The sequence below is a fragment of the Prosopis cineraria genome, unplaced genomic scaffold, assembly GCF_029017545.1.
Source record: "Prosopis cineraria cultivar Desert tree isolate PC_DT_omini unplaced genomic scaffold, ASM2901754v1 PC6, whole genome shotgun sequence".
Lineage (NCBI taxonomy): Eukaryota > Viridiplantae > Streptophyta > Magnoliopsida > Fabales > Fabaceae > Prosopis > Prosopis cineraria.
Window position 1 is genome coordinate 1,805,620 of NW_026555337.1, and position 17,605 is coordinate 1,823,224.

Below are 17,605 nucleotides of genomic sequence, written 5' to 3' on the forward strand. Positions count from 1 at the left end.
TAAGTTATGTTATTAAATTTTTATTACAAATTTTTTTACCTTCCGTTAAATGTTGGAAAGAGAAACTATGTTATTTAAGTATGTATATTTAATAAGGATAAAGTTTAAAACTTATTAAATTTTAAGATAGGATTAGTGAGTTTTAAGGTGTTTTTTAACACTGGTAAAATATGTTGGGAGTGACTTATAAATAGGATCAGAGGAATAACTGTTTGCAATTAGGAATAATTAAGTTTACAATTTTTTTTGCTGCCCAGCTTTTGAAATAGTTTTAGTTGTTATATCATTATTTTTGTTGATCCATCTATACGCGTGTGTGAGTGTGAATCTTAAAATACTCGAATTATTTAGCAGACAGCCAAGTAACGGCTTAAATTGATTTAAATTTTAAATGTTTGAATAAAAATGATAAGAGACGGTGGAGAAAAAAATGGAAGATAATTCCAAAAATTTTAAAACCCGACCAATAATTGTCACCATAATCACACATACAGAAGAGAAGATGATTGATTAAATCGTGTGAGGAGTAACGTGACTATAGAAGGAATTCGTGTAAAAAAAAAAAATGGTTTATCACGTAGAGTTGTCTAAAGCGCGTAAACAGATGAGCTACATATTTTGTTGGTTTTGAATATTGGTTCGAAAGAAGGAAAAAGGAGAGGGAGATTTGGCGTATAAAGTTGAGAGGTTTAATGAGAGGGGTTATAAAAGGAAATGAAGGGATTGACCAAAAAGAGAGACAGAAAGCGATTTTATTTGGAGCGAGAGACACTAACCCTGAAAGAGTGGGATAGTTCCAAATCACTCCCACATTGCAGAACATGGATTTCCTATTTTTTCCCCGCAAGTAATATTGTTTTGTCATTTCCTAATTTATTTCCTCCTCAATTGAATTGACTCATTAGAATTACATACTTCGCTTCTTTCTTTTGTCTCTAACCCACCTCCTTCCACTTTGTCCTATTCGCTTCTTTTCTTCTCCCCCCCCCCCCTCTTTTTTCTATACCTTCTTTTCTATAAATAAGAGCTTCCCCCTGTTCCCCATCCACCCCTTGATATTTTTTCCCCTCTTTCTTCTCCTTCTCCTTCTCTCCGACTACAACAATGGAAGAGCTCGGGTCCTTGTGGGCCTATGAAGCCGAGGTGGGTCTTTCTTTCCATGCTTTCCCTCCTTTCTTTTTTGATTCTTCATTCACTACGCTTCCCTGTTTTCAATGCCTCTAATGCCATTTCTTTCACTCGCTTCTAATACAATTTGCCTCTTGCGATTCTCATTCTCCTGCGCTTCATTACTTTCTATCTTCTTCTTCAAGCTTTAAACTTTCTGTCTAGTAAATTTTGCTGCTCCTGTTTTCTATGGCCATGGTCACTACTGGACTGTGAACTCTTTTTGGCATATTCTTTCTGCTTATTATTCCATCACAACTCGGATTCGGGGAGATTCCTGTTTACCCGTGTTACAGGATAAACTTGTTCTGCTATTGACGCTGGAAAATTGTGTGTTGGCGCGTGTATTGAGGAGAAGATGTGATTGGGAACAACGAAACCTCGTTGTTGGGGAATTATGTCCTTCTGTCAGAATTTGGCTTTGGTCTGAAATTGCTTAGCGAATGCGACGGAACAGGCAGAAAAGGCCATATATTTTCCCCCTACTAATTTCAACCGCCTTATGGAAACTTGATTTTTCGTTTATATCTAATAAAAGCATATTTAAAAAATTTAATTATTTATTAAATTTGATAAAAGCACATATCAAATGTATGTTAAATGTGGTTTTGTTTTGAAAAGATAGGCTTGATATTGCCGGCGTTTTCGTTTCTAATTTTCTGACTGGTCCTTCAATTTCCGTTATACTGATTTTATGTTGACCCCTTTTTTCCGTAATTTATTTTCCATGATTTAATAGTTTCCTATTAAAAAAAAATCTTTCTTAATTTGCAAGTCTGGAAGATTCCTGAGATTTTATCGTTCTACAGGGACTAAACTCTAAACTTACGCGAATAAGAATCCATGACAATCCAAAAGCAAAGAAGTCTGGCATCCATCCTTGTGTCCACATACTGAACGTTGTCGTTTTCCTTGTTCTTTTTATCCGGTTTTCTTACATAATCCTGCTCAAGATTCACCCCGTAACGTGCACTCACAGTCGGTGGCTTGGTGTGGAACACTCCACGATATTTCATTAGGTTCATAAATGAGTCCGCGTGAAAACTTTATGATGGTGACATTTTCTGTTTCTGATTATGCAGGGCATTGAGGAATTGAAGCAGAAGCTTCTCCATGCGACGCTCGAACTGGAATCGGCAAACAAGCTCAAGATGGAACTGTTCGATCTCCTGAAGATTGTGTACCATGAAAGAGACGAACTTCGAGAAGCACTCGCGAAAGTTCTTCACAAGCTCGCAACCTCGTCATCACCGAATATTCCCGAGTATAATGTTATTCCTCAAGTTATTCCCGAGAGTCTGATTATGGTGCCTAACACAAAAGCGAACTCGAGCATCACTGAATCCAACAGTCTCTCTCACGGTTCTTCCGCTGTTGATTCCTTTCTGGACGCTGTTTCTTCTCCTGATTTCTCAAACATGAACGTCGTTGATTCCCGAAACGTGGGTATTTTCAATTCTGAAAAGACACAGCGTGATCCTGCGAACGTTGTTATTGAGAATCTGGTCAAAGGAAAAGCTCTGCCTCAAAAAGGAAAGCTGCTTCAGTCTGTGATGGAAGCAGGACCGTTGCTTCAGACTCTTCTCGTTGCCGGTCCGCTTCCTTGCTGGAGAAATCCTCCCCCTATTCAACCCATAAAGCTTCCACCTTTCAGTATCAAGGACCTTGAATCCCCGGCTCTATTCTCGAATTCTTCTGGGTTTTCGATCAAAGCTCTCGAGACGTGTTCTTCAGCTTCGATGTTGAACTTCGCTTTGAGTAATGCAGTTTCTTGGCAATCGACTACTAATGCGAGTTTCAATTGCAAGCGTCAGAGGCTTTGACCAGCCATTTTGATGCAGTTTCAATTAGTGCCTTGAAATCCCTTTTGTAAATGGAGTTCGGTGATTGGTGTAAATCGCATACCCTGGTTTTGATTGATGTTTGAGTAACATAGCCTCGTCGGTTTTTAATTCTGATGTTTATGTTTAGACTTTAGAGACAAAAGGCAAATCCAGTTCTAATACGCTATAATTCATGCTCTCTCTTTTATTATCGTCTGAGAATCCCATGCCAAATTTTAATCAACAGAGGCATGCAAATATAACAGACTTGGATAAAGAATACGTAGACTAAGTTAGTAATAAATACATACAAGTCTGTCTTGCATAAACGTCACGATATAATGTATTTAAGTATCTTTTGACTTTTTCAAAGCGTGGTGACTTTGATATTATCGATCCAATACGATAGCATACGAGATTCCTCAAATTTACCTCCAATTTTTGCGTCTCTATATGGATTGATGTACTTGGGTTTCAACGATCCGTTGCGTAATCCTCCTGTTAAGCTGCAATTTTACTAAATTGAAATGCTTGGCAAACGCCTCATTTCCTTGGGCTGATAATGAGGGGATGTCTTCCAATTCCGGCATACCTGACGATGATTCTTGGTTTTGGGAGCAACGCAGCGTATCCTCATTTGTCATATTCTCTGCCATCTTCATCATGCTTTCCTTCTACAGCATATTTCAGTGTGTATTCTATAGAAACCCTCGCACTAGTTCCTCAAGAAGCCCCACTTCGAGGTCAAGGGGAGATTTGAACGAGCCAAATCTTGATGATCGTCATTCTATACAGATTCAAGACCGTGCTTTAGAGATGCGTGTCATATCATCTCTTCCGATGTCTCAGTTTAAGAAGAATGAGGCAGAAGAAAAAAGGGGAACCAACATAGAGTGTGCGATATGCTTGGGAGAGTTTGAAGAAGAAGAATGGGTTAAGAGACTTCCTAGCTGTTCGCATGTCTTTCATGTTTCCTGCATAGATACATGGTTTCGCTCTCCTCTCTGTAGATCTTATATCTATCATAATAATCTCGCTCTGTTTCTTACTACACATCGCTAGACGAGACGTCCTACGCATCGCTAGAGACGTTAAGCAGACAAGATTTTTCGTTAGAACGGGCTTCACAATAGAGCAGTCAGGCGACAATAGTTCCAACTTCCAATTGATTCGCTTTCGTTTCTACTTTTCTAATGTACGTTTTCCTCTTGTTCATGGGATCCGATGGCTTTTCATCTTCATAACTACTTGCATCAAGAAGCGAACACGGGTAACTAACACAGAAACGCCAGGCATACAAGTACTTTCACACTCTGCATTCGATTATGCAAGGAGAGAATAAAACAAAAATTCGCCAATCAAAACTTCCTGCGTTAGCCATGGACTTTATAAACTCCTCCGTAGCGGATTCCTGCCTTAAACGTACCCGTATACATTGTGAGGCGCGTTCCCTTGCGTGGGTAATTTGTGAATCCCATCGAAGAAACCCAGCCTCTACTTCTCAAGAGAAAAATTTATCATTTAATCCATATAATTTTAAAAAAATTACAAACAAATTCTACACAAAAAAATTAATTACTATAAGATTCATTAACAACTGACCTAAACTACATTAACATTTAAAACTATTTTAAAATTTAATTTTTATAAAAATTAAGAATTTAGTGATAATATTAGTATTAAATTTTAACATAATTGTAATTTTTATAATTTTTTTAAATATAAAAACTAATATTTAAATCACTAATCCTATAAAAATTGAGTTGTAAAAGTTAAAATTTAAAGACTAAATTACAATCAAATCAAAATTATAATAACTGGATTATGAGTCAGAGTTTAGAATTGATTATAATCGAATCAAAACTATAAGAATTAAATAATTTTTTTTTTTCTTTCTCAAAATATTGCATGGATTGAAAACATGGCTTTCAAATATCACAAATACAAATAAAATAAGGACAGCCATCTGGTGACCGTGGAGACCATGATTTTTCCATTTCTTATTATCACCACGCATTTTCAGCTAAAAGACGGGATCCCCATTTTAAAGTAAAAGGTAGCAGGCTCTTTAAACCCACCAGCTTAAAAGTAAACTTCATGTCAAAATTGTAGTCCGAAGTCTACTTAATGACGATTGAACATGAATAAACCAAATAGTAAGGAACGAAGTATAGAACTCAACCATGTTTCGAAAGTCTCCTATGAATGATCTCTCCATGAAACTGCCTACCAACAAATGAAAGGAAAATAACGCAGGCGATGCAGGATTCTCACTTAGATAATCCCAATCTTGTTTGCTACGTCCAGTGCATCATAATCAGGTGTCAGCCTAACATATGCCTTCTTGGTGCCATCGGGCCTGTAACAGGATAAGGCAAATTTAGGGGGGAAATGCAGCAGAATAAAGCAAATTTAGAAGAAAATGCAGCGAAGTTGCTCCATCAATCGACATAACTCAAACTAATTCTCCAGATATGCAATTCAATACAAACCCACACAACTTTTTACCACTGTTAAACAAAAGAAAAAGAATCGTAAGCTTATAACCGCAAGTGAAGTTGTCACCACTATGCCAAGCACTCCAAATTCCTTCCTCATAAATATAACACGTAACTGAAAACCTAAAATTGCCAACACATATCTAACTTGAACAGTTAACAAGACATGAGAAGAGCATAGACGGCAAGGAGCAATATGGCTCGTAATCAGCAATGGTCCGGAGTCACCTGATTATTGTTAAAGCCTCAGTATGTAAAGACTCACCTGATCAAGGTATTTACTTTCTTGGCCTGAATGTCATACATTTTCTTCACCGCATCCTTTATCTTCTTCTTGTCAGCACGTAGGTCAACGATGAAAACCAAAGTGTTGTTGTCTTCAATCTTCTTCATTGCAGACTCAGTAGTGAGAGGGTACTTCAAAATCTGATAATGATCAAGTTTATTCCTTGGTGGAGCACTAATACGAGGGTATTTGGGATTCCTCGCCTTTTTCAAAGTCTTTGGCCGATGAAATGTAACAGAGGTTCTGATTTTCTTGGCCTTCTTTTTGAAGGCAGGACCTGACTTGACTGCTTTAGCAGTTTTCAAGGCCTGCGCCTTCGGATCATTTTTCTTCGAACCATCAACTGACAAAATGGCTTGATTCAGTCACCCCATATATATATTTTCAAAAAAAAAAAATAATAAAACCTCTAGAGCAGCCATGTGATAGGAAAAATCAATTCCAATAGTATTTGACGCATCTACTATACAGAGAATAAGAATAACATCAACAGCACTCTATCAGTCTATCGCAATACAATCACTTCTCCACATCGTTACAGAAAGCATTTAGTGAAACTTCAAGCTGTTTTCTTTATCACTCGAAGAAGGACAAAAGAGATTGAAATCAATCATTTGGACAAAATAAAAGCATACAATGCTAACTGGATAAAGAGTACTGTGTTAAGACAACCAGAACATACAAAAGTGACGAACATTAAAGCTGGGCATGGCCTCAAGATCGAGAGAGTTAACAATGTCGACAAACGTGCTGAGGCTGTATGATCATTAACAAATAATACTCATTAACTTCTACAAACATTGGCTTCGACCGTTAACAGCTAAACATATTACGAGTCCATCATAGACGATAAAGCGCTGTGGAGCTAAGCCAGAAAATCATGCTAAGGCTGTGCTGTCAATAATATCGTTTTTCAAAAATAAGAATTGCAAGAGCAACATGATATTTCTACTAAGCTGGGTAGTAAAGATTAAATATCCCGACTAATTAATCAATTAACCCAATCTTTCACCCAAATCAACATCAAACTTCAAAAAGTCTACACCCATACATTAAGCGTGAAGAGAATTGACGCGAATCTAAAAGAACTCGTGTAGAAAATGCAGGGACGACTAAGGACATGTATATTCCTTTTTGCGTTAAATGAGTAAATTCAATTACAATATCATTATATTCGCCGGAATTTGAATGTCGTTGGTGCAAATTGAATGTTGACACGAAAAAGGGAAAAAATTAAAAATACTCAATAATAGCGACGAGGGAAATACCTTTAGACGGAGCCATGGATTGCTGAAAATGTTACTCTACCTATTCAATGCTCCAACCCTAGAAGAAACAGGTGTAAGAATTAACCGTAGGAAACGGGAAAACAGAAAATCATCTGCAGTTAAAGCATTCAAAATCCGCCTCACACCTGCGCTGGAGGAGCAGCCATCTAGGGTTTTGGATAAGAAGGCGGGAGTCTTATATGGACGCGGTAACTAAATTATCCATAGGCTTGCCCAATAAGCACGTAGGGAGGAGATTTAGGAATGGGCCTTAGACATGACCATTTCTATTTTCGGTCTATAAAATAGCCCATTAGCCCAATTTGTAGTCCAATTGTTTGATGAGGCTAGATTCAAAAGTTGTAGGGGAGGTATTAAGCGAAATTGATTTTTAGAAGATTAATTGCAGCTGCACTTCGATGAAAATAAGAAAATAATAAACAAATCCTTGAGAATTGTTAGAAGATTTTGAACATTAGGAAGTTGTTGAAAATCCAATTTACACATTTATTTTAATTACTGTAGTCTTCCCCTTACTATTATCTTTTTACAATTGTCATTATCTTTCAAGGATTTTATCAATTAATTTTATCTTTCAAAATATTCACATTTATTTTTAAGATTTTTAAAATATTTATCGTTTAATTCCAGGGTTAACCTATAAATAGCTTAACTCATTTACTTTGTATGTTTTTTTTATGTTATTATTTGTTTCCCTTTGTTTCACTCTTGCTCTTTCTCTCATCTCCTTTCTCCTCCCTTTTCCCTCGCCCAATTTGTACATCACATTGATTTTTTTTTTTTTTTTTGGGTGGGCATCATGGATGTTTCAGCTGAAAAAAAGTTATCGCTGATGCAAAATAATGTTATATGCTATATAAAATCAACAGGATATCTTTAGGAATAAATAATTTCAGCATACAGTGCAATAATCGAGAGTGTAAACAGAAGTCCAGTTTTTATTGTACGCATCTGTTTTTTATGTTTATTCCAATAGCTCTTTTGTGGTTTCTTTTTCATAAGTAAATCATCACTCATGACAATAAATCTAAAACCTCACCATCAGATTTTCGCCCTATACACACTGATCGCCCCTCGTGGTACTGGCAATTTCTCCCCTTGGGTAAGGTGTCCATGTTTCTAACTTAAACACTTTATTCTCAAGAAACAAAGTCGAAGTCTAAGGAAAACTTACCCAGAAAGAAAAAAGTCCTGTAATTGGAATGTTGCAGTAGCAAAATGACTACATTCTTCACAAATGAACACGAAATGCTTCACGCATTTGTTCCACTCAAACATGAAAATCTGAGCTATCTTTCTTTGACTATGTACTAAGTTGACCCTTGTTTGTCGGGAAAGTCTTTGTTACTTACAATAGGATTGATGAATCCAGCTAATGGTGATTGTATATCAGAACCATACACATGACCCATTTTGGTTCGTTTTGTTTCCAGGTACCTCTTGTTTTCTTTTGTGATTGGTGTCAACACAGGAACTCGCCCTATCACTGCCAAACCATACCCTCTCAGCCCAACGAACTTCGCGGGGTTATTTGTCATTAACCTCATTGTTCTCCTAAATCCCTCAGAATCTGCAGCTCACAATCAGAATATATATAGTGAAAAACATTACTATCATCATTCCATTTTTAAGCTTGGAATCTTGCGAGGGAAGAAAAAGAAGAGAACAGACCTGGGCACCAATGCCATACTCACGAGCATCAACAGCCAAGCCAAGTTCTAAGTTGGCCTGAATAGTGTCACGACCTTGATCCTGCAAGTTATAGGCCTTCAGTTTGTGACCGAGTCCAATGCCTCTTCCTTCATGACCTTGAAGATACACAATCACTCCTCTCCCAGCTTCCTCAATCAACTTCATAGCCAACTCTAACTGGTTCCCGCAGTCACATCGAGATGATCCAAATATATCTCCTGTTAAGCACTCTGAATGTACTCTTACTAACACATCTTCCCCATCTCCTATCTCTCCCTGTGTATTTATGCCTCAGAAAGTCTTTCTCTATCTCTCAATCTAACATCACGTGAAATTTACACTCACAAAACGAATGGAAATAATAGAGGTACCTTCACAATAGCCACATGTTCAGTTCCGTCCAGCTTAGAGTGATAGCAATATGCTTGAAATAGACCCCATTTAGTAGGGAGGCGCGAGAAGCTAGTTCTTTCAACCAGTTTTTCTCGCTTTCTCCGGTACCTTGATGATGAATATAATGATTAGTTTGTGAGTTTAACATGATGAATGCCCTTAAAGCAGATTATTGTATAGCATGTATATTAATGAGTGGGGGATACAGACAGAATTGCCTACCTGATCAAATCAGTTATTGAAACAATTGGTAAGTTGTGTTGTGATGCCAAGTTTTGGAGGACAGGTAAGGAAGCCATGGAACCATCAGTTTCATCAACAAGGGTTGAAAGAACTGAGACGGGCCTCAAGCCGGCCATGGTGACCAAATCTACAGAAGCCTCAGTGTGAGCTGCTCTTCTGAGAACACCACCATTTCTGTATTTAAGGGGAAACACATGACCTGGCCTTCTGAATTCTTCTGGCTGTGAGTCTGGAGATGATAATGCAAGAACTGTCTTTGCTCTATCTGCAGCTGATACGCCTGTCGAAGTGCCAAATTTCGCATCCTAAATACGTTGAAATTTAAACATTTTTATCAGAATAAAGTGCCCTCTTCCTAATGAGAAATGCTCAATAGAAATGTGAAAGTACTCTGACCAAAAAATATGCATATTGTTCTGTTTGCTGCTGCAAGCTCACGAATGAAACATACCACAGTGATAGTAAAAGTTGGGGCAGAAGAATCCTCAATTTCAGAGTCAGGTGACATAAGAGGAAGCTTCAGTCTTTGAAGATCCTCATCCTTCATGCCCACAGAGACGATCCCTGATCCGTGCCTTGTCATGAAGGCCACATGCTCCGGACTAGTCATCGATGCCGCCATTACAAGATTTCCTTCAATTTCCCCATTTTCACCATCTACCACTATCGCAAACTAGCACAAATTTCCAGCGCTTTGTCAAATTAACGCCATCATTCTCATACCACATTACCATTCACCGCCTTTTATTTATTTATTTTTGTCAGCAGTTATGTGAACAGAACACAAATAACTAATGATGTGTATTTATAGAATCTTTGATAGGCAAGGGCAAATTATAGAAATGAAAGCAACCTTTCCCTGACGCAGTGCGTCAAGCGCCTGCCCAATCGACGAGTAACCTTTGGAGGGACGGTCTGGATCACCTTCTGCATCACTCACAAAGAAATCTGCAGTTTCTGGTGTGATTTCTGCGTCTAATGTTCCAAATGTTACTGAAGCTGACTCATCCGTCGCACCTAACACTGACCCATTCTCGTTCTTCTTCACACTGCTTGCACCGTACGAGTTTCCTATTCCAACGTCACAAACCCCGATTCCACACAACCTTTTCTTCCACCAGCCACTTCTCATACTCCGAAGTGTCGAGGAGGAACGACCCAAGCTGCCACTCAACATTCATGCTATTCTTAAATTCAACGCTCTGATCAAAAGCTTCACATCAGAAAAAGGAAGAAAAAATACTACCTTGAGCTGTAGATGACATGGGAGATTAAGAAGCGAGGGAATGAAGCAGATTCCATCAACTTAGGCTTGAAAGTTCACCCCCAGAAATCGAAAAATTTATTTGCGAATTCGTTTATATAGTTTTTATCGTTTCATCAGTCCTGTAACTTCATTTTTTCTTTTCAGGTCCCTGTGATCAGAAAAGTAAAAAGGGGGAAAAAAAAAAACGAAAGAAGAAGCACCGCTAGTTGATGCGGTCTCGTTAGCCCCTTTTTGCAGAAGGAAACATTATCCTATGTTTCAAACATTGAGGTGCTTAGGCTATATGAGCCACAAGTTGGCACTAGTGGCGTGGGATAATCGTATAGTTCACACCTACACGATTCTGCTGAACACCAGAAGGAAGCAAGATAAACTGAAAGTCGCCCACCGTACGTGCTTTGTCCTTTTGGTCAGTGTCCAATTCGATTGTTGGATATAGATAGATGCACTCAAATTTTCCCCCTCCTAAATTTCATGATATTATAGAAATGAAATGAGTGTCTCACATGCTAATCACTCCCACAGTTCATTTAATTTAATATAAAATCTACTATCTAAATTCTAAATAATGCTAAGTTATTCTTATAGACAATTTAAACACAATGCTTGGAGAGCCAGTAGGATCTGACATAAAGTGGGGTCAGATGTGCATAGTAAACCCCTCTATTTAATCTGATAAAAATATTCTCAACAGGGTACAAACGAAGATATGTAATATTTATTATATTTTTGTCATTGTTGCTCAACAGTACCTTTTTCATACAGTTATTTTGACACTTGAATTACTACTTTTTGTGGCCAGAATTAGATCTAAATATTGTCAAACCCAACTAAAAATAGGACTCCTCAACTTCATTTTTTATCTATGATGTTTGGACCCTCAATTATACTTATTTCTTTTAATTACCTTATTTCAGGGGGCCTGAAAGACATTTCACATATAATTATAACATCATTTTTTCCATTTTATTCCATTTCTTCATGTCAACCTCCAATGGGCTATAAAATTCAAATCCGGCAGGGGTGGTGGATAGAATCTAAAGACTAAACCAACATTTGATGTATTTCTTTTTTTTTTTTTTTTAAAAAAAAGGGTTCATTTTGGTTACAAACACTGTGATCCGAATCATGGAGGACTAACGGGTGTGGCTCGTTTCAGAGGACCCGCCTGTCGGGCCCGTCAGTCAAACGAAGAACAGTCCCAAACTGAGAGCCGTTGAACCATTCAGTGAAGGCGGAGGCTGACGTGGCAGCCCAAGGTTGAGAAAGGCGTGCCGGAGAAAGCGAGACGCCTGAGGCTGAGAGGCCAATCCCTTTCTGTTCTGTTTTTCGCTCTCTCAGTCCAACGTTATCACTCTCGATGGAAGAATCAGAATACGCTTTTCCCTTTGTCCGATTTCTCCAAGCTTAGTGTCCCGCGCTATTTACTTTTCTTTCGCGCCACTTTCCTGGCTGTGTCCTTATGCCCTGGTTTTCTCATGTTTTATGTGCGTGTCATTCTTGGGCTATGGCGGGATTAACCTCTTCTCTGGCAGGTGATTGGAGGGAGAACAAGTTCTGTAAAGGCATATTTGCGGTGTCGGGAATCATGGTCACACTCGTCACCTATGGTGTTTTGCAGGTTTGTTCTATCGACCTCTTGTTCGCATCATTTCTGCTTGCTTTTTTTCCCCTCATTTTGCAGGTTTAAGTTCACGAATCTGAATCCTTTCATACAAATGCTGATTTCGCTTATTTCTTTGGGTTTGAACCGTAGCCTCGTACGCGATTACCAATTAGATTTGCTGATTTCAACGACTCTTCCATTGAATTTGAGATTTTCTTTTGGCACATTTTGCTGTCTGGATCCTATAATTTAACCAATCATATTGGTTATCCATTTATATCTGGTTTGCTTGACCAACCCAAGCGTGGACTCCTAGCGTAGCACATGTAATTTATTCGCATGTTCGAGTATTCTTTGTTTGTTTAGGCTTCAAAAAGGAGTTGCTGAAATATCATGTGCGGTGCTATTTGTATAAATGTCTTATGAGTCGGTACGTTGTTGATAAAATATCCTTAAATCCTAATACTTCTCAATGGTTGTTTGACTGTATGATGTATAAACCTGTTATAAGTGGTTCGCACAAGTTAGATTCAACTCATCTTCAAATATTTGTTTTACTTTTAGTTAACTTGCAGCTTCTTTGTGTCTTCTTCGTTGTGTCTTCTTCGTTGGATAATAACAACTCTTTGGTTTCCATAGTTTAACATATGAACAAGTAGTGTGCTTATATATATATATATTGTTCTTGCAGGAGAAGATCATGAGAGTTCCTTATGGGGTAGATAACGAGTACTTCAAATATTCACTATTTCTTGTTTTCTGCAACCGTATCACAACAACTGCTGTTTCTGCTGGTTCCTTACTGGTAAGCTGATCTTATATGGGGTAATACTGTCATCTGCATGCGTAGCTTTAATTTGCTGGTTTAGCTGCAGAAATGCAGTTGTTGTGTCACACTTCGTAGTGCTTTAAATTAAAACCTGCAATATAGAGTTCAATCATCTGTGACTGGGTAATTTTCACATTTTATTATAGGCCAGTAAAAAAGCATTAACTCCTGCAGCTCCTATTTACAAGTACTGTGTTGTGTCAGTAACAAACATCCTGACCACAACTTGTCAGTATGAGGTAAGCTGCATTCGCTCTGTGTATCAATACATTTTGAAGTTCATATAAACTTGCTATCCTTATCAGTTTTAAGTTGATGATCATATTTCTTGATCCAGGCCCTTAAATATGTTAGTTTCCCTGTTCAGACCCTTGCAAAGTGTGCTAAAATGATCCCAGTTATGGTAAGTCAAATTTAGCTTTGTTCTTTTAGCTGTGGAATATTTCAGCTGCTTCTTATTGTGATTATTCTTCCCATTTATATTGAATTTCTTCAATTGTGATAAATGGGACTCTTAGCTGATTGGTGTATTTGGTATAGCTCTAATCCGGTCTCTGATTTTCTGGGCATATAATCCTTGATCTGCATTACGGTTCCTTTATCCTGTGATTTTGAATATGGCATACAAAAGACAGTTTCTTGGGGAATATATGTGTGTTGTGAGGATACAAACATGTCAAACTATCTTGTTCCTTACTTCATAAGTTCTATTTACTCCCAGCTTTTTTTGGATTAAAGCTTAGATAAAATCTTTATATTTCTGTCTTATTTCACTGTGTTTCGGCATTTTTCATGGTTTATTCTTCCACTGAAATTTTTGCTCAAGACTAATTTTAAGCCTGCATTTATACTTTATACAGATCTGGGGCACTATCATAATGCAGAAGAGCTATGTGGGCAATGACTATTTCTTGGCATTTTTGGTGACCCTGGGCTGCTCAATTTTCATCCTATATCCTGTAATTATTCTTGTCTTTGCTCCTTGAGTTTCTTTTTTGTCTCCTTCGTTCTTTCTGCATTTGATTGATATCTCTTCAAAAATCAACAATTTTCATATTGCCTACATGGCTGTATGCCAAAGGTACATGAATGGATTTTTTCCCAATAAACAGTGTATCAATAAAAATGAAACAAGACTTACTAAAATAAGGTTCTCAGATCATTCTGAACCAGTCTATGAGCTGACACGAATAGCAATATTTTGCCCATAAGAACAAGGGATGCTAAATTCTTCTTTAGAAGTCTTGGCATTTTTCAATGTAACTTTGGACTTAGAATTTGTCCTGCTAAATTTATTTAGAGCCAATTAGGGTTTATATAGGGCCAAAAGTTTCAAAATCTTCTTTTCAATCAGAGGTTACTATTCACTTGGTCATCTCTAGATTTTTCACTTAACTTGAAAGATTCATACCTTTTTTTCTAGGAAAAAAATCCAATTGAGGTGTTCTTTGGCTTGATTTGAAGCTCTTGACAAGGTGATAAACTTTTGTGAAGGGTACGTAAGGGTAGGAGCAGGTTTGGTGGGTTATTTAGAGTTTCTCTCTCTAAATTATATTTTCTTCTTTTAAACTGTTAAATTTGAATCATCGAATTTAATTGGATGGCTTACCATTGCAATAGACTGCATTGGACCATCCACTTAGTGGAAGAAGCCACCCATGATTATGAGAGACCAAGATAGTATGAAATTCCTGAGTCTTTCATTAAACAGCAACGGATGCTCTATAGGGTACATAAGTATGTTGGTTTTTCCATTTCAATAGCTAGTTCATTAGGGAGGGTTCCCCATCTTACTTGGATCCCTATCAATTGGTATCAAAGCTAGTGGTAGGCAATTCTGAAAAAGACTACTCATAGAGGGTTCTAATTGATAGAGTTTTGACTGGAAAAGAAGCAAGTGAAGAGTCATAGAGTGTAGTCATAAGGATGTTTTACACTCCCAAAGGGCTTATTAACGGAGAGCAAGTAGCACGAGATGCCTTAGGCCCCCATTAAGTACTATGGGGTGCTTAAGTGAGTTGTGTTTTGATTCCACATAGATGCTCGTAAGAGGAATAGGATGAGGGGGAGAGAAAAAGTTGGAGGGGGGGTTATTGTTCTAGGATATATTTTCTTATTTACTTTTGCTTGATTGACCATGCAATTGATGATACATCAGAACCCCAATAATTCAGGAGCATTATTGTAATAAACTAAATTATTAATTCGTTTTTCATGTAGGCAGGATCTGACATAAGCCCATATAATAGAGGAAGGGAAAATACTGCTTGGGGCGCTTTCCTCATGATTGGTTATCTTGGGTATGGCTACAAAAGTAATCCTTTTTATTTTGACGAGTGATTTAATTTTTTTTTTTTTTGGTGAAAAATTTTAAACATGAATACTGCCTTTGCTCATACTGACTTGCATTATATAATTTGTTAAACTATTCTTGATGTTGGGGGAAAGGCGTAGCTTACTTACCCAACAATTGGGGTTTTCTCCCTCTTCCTCTCTTTAACAGCACTCAATGTAATCATTTTAAACAATTGTTGGTTTGATTTGTACTGATGATCGTACTCTGAAACAAGCATGCTATCCTTAAGCCTTATTTGGTCAGTTTGAGTTTTCACATTCTTTCACATTGATAACCATACAACTAATTTTATGCCTTTACCAATTAACTTCGAGAATTTGCTATCAAAAGTGATTCACATGAATCTCTTAATGCATAGATATTGATTTGTTTGTCTTTAATAGGTTTGATGGGTTTACAAGCACATTCCAAGATAAGCTGTTTAAAGGTTATGACATGGAGATACAAAACCAGATATTTTATGTTACCTTCTGTTCTTGTGTTCTTAGCCTGACAGGTTGGTTTTGGATAGTTGCAGCTAATCTGGTTTTAAACAATTCTTGTCATATGAATATTATATCAGTGTATTTTTAATGAAAAATTGTTAAACTTTTAGGATGAAAATTCATTGTAGATTGATTAGCTAGGAGTTCTGGATGATATTTGGAAACCTGAAGTGTTCAAGCTAAATTTATTCTCTGCAATCTGCAATAACAGAAAGTTCACCAATGAACCCCAAGCATTCAGAATGAGTAACTTTATATGTTAGAAGTACAAGTAAAACACATATTTCTTAGTTAAGCCTACGGTACTTGGCCAGCATTCTAAGATTACCAGACATTCCTTTACTTTCCTTTTCTTTTTAATGAGATTTTATTCCCTATAGCAAGAATATTTTGGTCCATATTCACAAATTATTGCGTGGTTGGAAAGTCATTCTTGTGACATTTGGTATTTTTTATGTAGGTCTTATCTTACAAGGAAATTTAGTCCCAGCAGTTGAGTTTGTTTATCGCCATAATGACTGTTTCTTTGACGTAGCATTGCTTTCAACAGTAAGCTGGCTTCCCCCTGCTGTAAATATAATCAAGTGCTGATAATATTGTCTGTGCTTGTCTTTCTTTGAAAAAATTGATTATTTGAACAAATTATCATATCACATTGCTTTTTTCCCTAACTCAAATGGAAGAAAGAAAAAAAAAATTTCCTTTTCTTTATCCTTAGTTCACTAAGAATTTATTTTATAATGCGGAGTTTTGCAGGTTGCGACACTTAGTCAATTTTTTATTTCCTACACAATTCGCACTTTTGGTGCTCTAACATTTGCAACTATAATGACTACAAGACAGGTAAACAGAGCTATAAAACAAATCATTTTACATTATTCAGCAATTATTCATCTGATTAATGTTTTGTCATTTCAATTGCCGTAGTTGGTAAGCATTATGCTGTCATGTGCATGGTTTGCCCATCCTCTTAGCTTGGAACAATGGATTGGAGCTGTAAGACCCACTTTTACTTTTTCTAAGCATTTTGTTCAAAGAATCTTAGGAACAAACGTAGTAACACTTGTTCATAATCAGGTCATTGTCTTTGGCTCCCTTTACGCTAAAAGCTTCCTGAAGAAAGCACCCCAAAAGGCCCCATCTTCAGAACCTGTACGAAACGAGGGTTCTAATGTTAAGTCAATTCCATAATAGAGGTCCAATGTCTTCTCTGTTACCAGTTGCTCTGTCTTTATTGGTGAGGCAGCACCAGTTCTATGTTCAGTACGGCACATTCGAAGTCTCATGTCTTGGATAATGCTGGTGGTTTGTCATAACCAACATCACCCGCCGCAGCAGGTTGTTTGTTAGCACCATCATGACAATCGAGAGCTCAGAGGATGTTAACCCCTTAATCTTTCAGTGGGGGAGATCAAATTATTGACTTACTGACGCCAAACGAATTGCATACAGTTTGAAATGTGAGCGTTCGCTCTAGCATTTTGATTCTGTGATTGGGTTTCCAGTATGAGTATAAAGGAAGGTGGAAGATTTGTGATGTCCCTGGTTTGTTGTTGATTTAATAATTAATATTTTAATTGGCAATGCATTTGATGCCAAAGAATATTTTATAAGATATATACCGGTTGAGTTTCCTGCGATATTTGTCTGTCCGAGAGATTTTTAGCTAAA

The 17,605-nt window shown here is 37.3% G+C and overlaps 5 protein-coding genes across 8 annotated transcripts in view; 3 read left to right on the top strand and 2 right to left on the bottom strand.

Moving 5' to 3' along the window:
- The first annotated feature begins 1,001 nt into the window (after nucleotides 1–1,001).
- LOC129313815 (uncharacterized) lies at nucleotides 1,002–3,087 on the top strand. The gene is made up of 2 exons (XM_054957223.1): nucleotides 1,002–1,143; nucleotides 2,250–3,087. Exons 1-2 carry the CDS (start codon nucleotides 1,105–1,107, stop codon nucleotides 2,988–2,990), a joined length of 780 nt encoding a protein of 259 aa, XP_054813198.1. The 5' UTR covers nucleotides 1,002–1,104; the 3' UTR covers nucleotides 2,991–3,087.
- Nucleotides 3,088–3,560: 473 nt separating this feature from the next.
- On the top strand, nucleotides 3,561–4,052 carry LOC129313194 (RING-H2 finger protein ATL64-like). The gene has a single exon (XM_054956163.1). It carries the CDS (start codon nucleotides 3,561–3,563, stop codon nucleotides 4,050–4,052), a length of 492 nt encoding a protein of 163 aa, XP_054812138.1.
- A 954-nt stretch (nucleotides 4,053–5,006) lies between these two features.
- Nucleotides 5,007–17,605, bottom strand: part of LOC129313546 (60S ribosomal protein L23a-1) — a 99,683-nt gene continuing 87,084 nt past the window's right edge. Inside the window, exons 1-4 of one of the 3 annotated variants that reach the window (XM_054956761.1) lie at nucleotides 7,189–7,272; nucleotides 7,043–7,100; nucleotides 5,754–6,117; nucleotides 5,007–5,349 (exon numbers count right to left, since the gene is read on the bottom strand). In XM_054956761.1, coding sequence (XP_054812736.1) covers nucleotides 5,265–5,349; nucleotides 5,754–6,117; nucleotides 7,043–7,058 — 465 coding nt within the window. In that variant the 5' untranslated portion in view covers nucleotides 7,059–7,100; nucleotides 7,189–7,272 and the 3' untranslated portion in view covers nucleotides 5,007–5,264. Of the gene's footprint in view, nucleotides 5,350–5,753; nucleotides 6,118–7,042; nucleotides 7,273–17,605 lie in introns of those variants that run through there. The other 2 variants (XM_054956762.1, XM_054956760.1) reach the window with 2 other exon arrangements.
- On the bottom strand, nucleotides 8,234–11,006 carry LOC129313541 (monofunctional riboflavin biosynthesis protein RIBA 3, chloroplastic). Its single transcript, XM_054956747.1, is given in 8 exon segments — nucleotides 8,234–8,615; nucleotides 8,618–8,633; nucleotides 8,735–9,031; nucleotides 9,127–9,256; nucleotides 9,371–9,696; nucleotides 9,843–10,064; nucleotides 10,245–10,554; nucleotides 10,638–11,006. Coding segments are annotated over 8 exon segments (1,599 nt in total). The 5' UTR covers nucleotides 10,694–11,006; the 3' UTR covers nucleotides 8,234–8,373.
- Nucleotides 11,794–17,574, top strand: LOC129313543 (UDP-galactose/UDP-glucose transporter 5-like). Of its 2 annotated transcripts, none has more exons than XR_008594001.1 (11): nucleotides 11,794–12,279; nucleotides 12,956–13,069; nucleotides 13,240–13,332; nucleotides 13,431–13,496; nucleotides 13,954–14,052; nucleotides 15,314–15,393; nucleotides 15,833–15,945; nucleotides 16,395–16,483; nucleotides 16,683–16,777; nucleotides 16,862–16,930; nucleotides 17,012–17,082. XR_008594001.1 is itself a non-coding variant. In XM_054956749.1 (11 exons), exons 1-11 carry the CDS (start codon nucleotides 12,121–12,123, stop codon nucleotides 17,123–17,125), a joined length of 1,083 nt encoding a protein of 360 aa, XP_054812724.1. In that variant the 5' UTR covers nucleotides 11,799–12,120; the 3' UTR covers nucleotides 17,126–17,574. The 2 variants fall into 2 exon arrangements, 1 of the variants encoding a protein (XP_054812724.1); XM_054956749.1 differs by having other exon boundaries at nucleotides 11,799–12,279; nucleotides 16,691–16,777; nucleotides 17,012–17,574.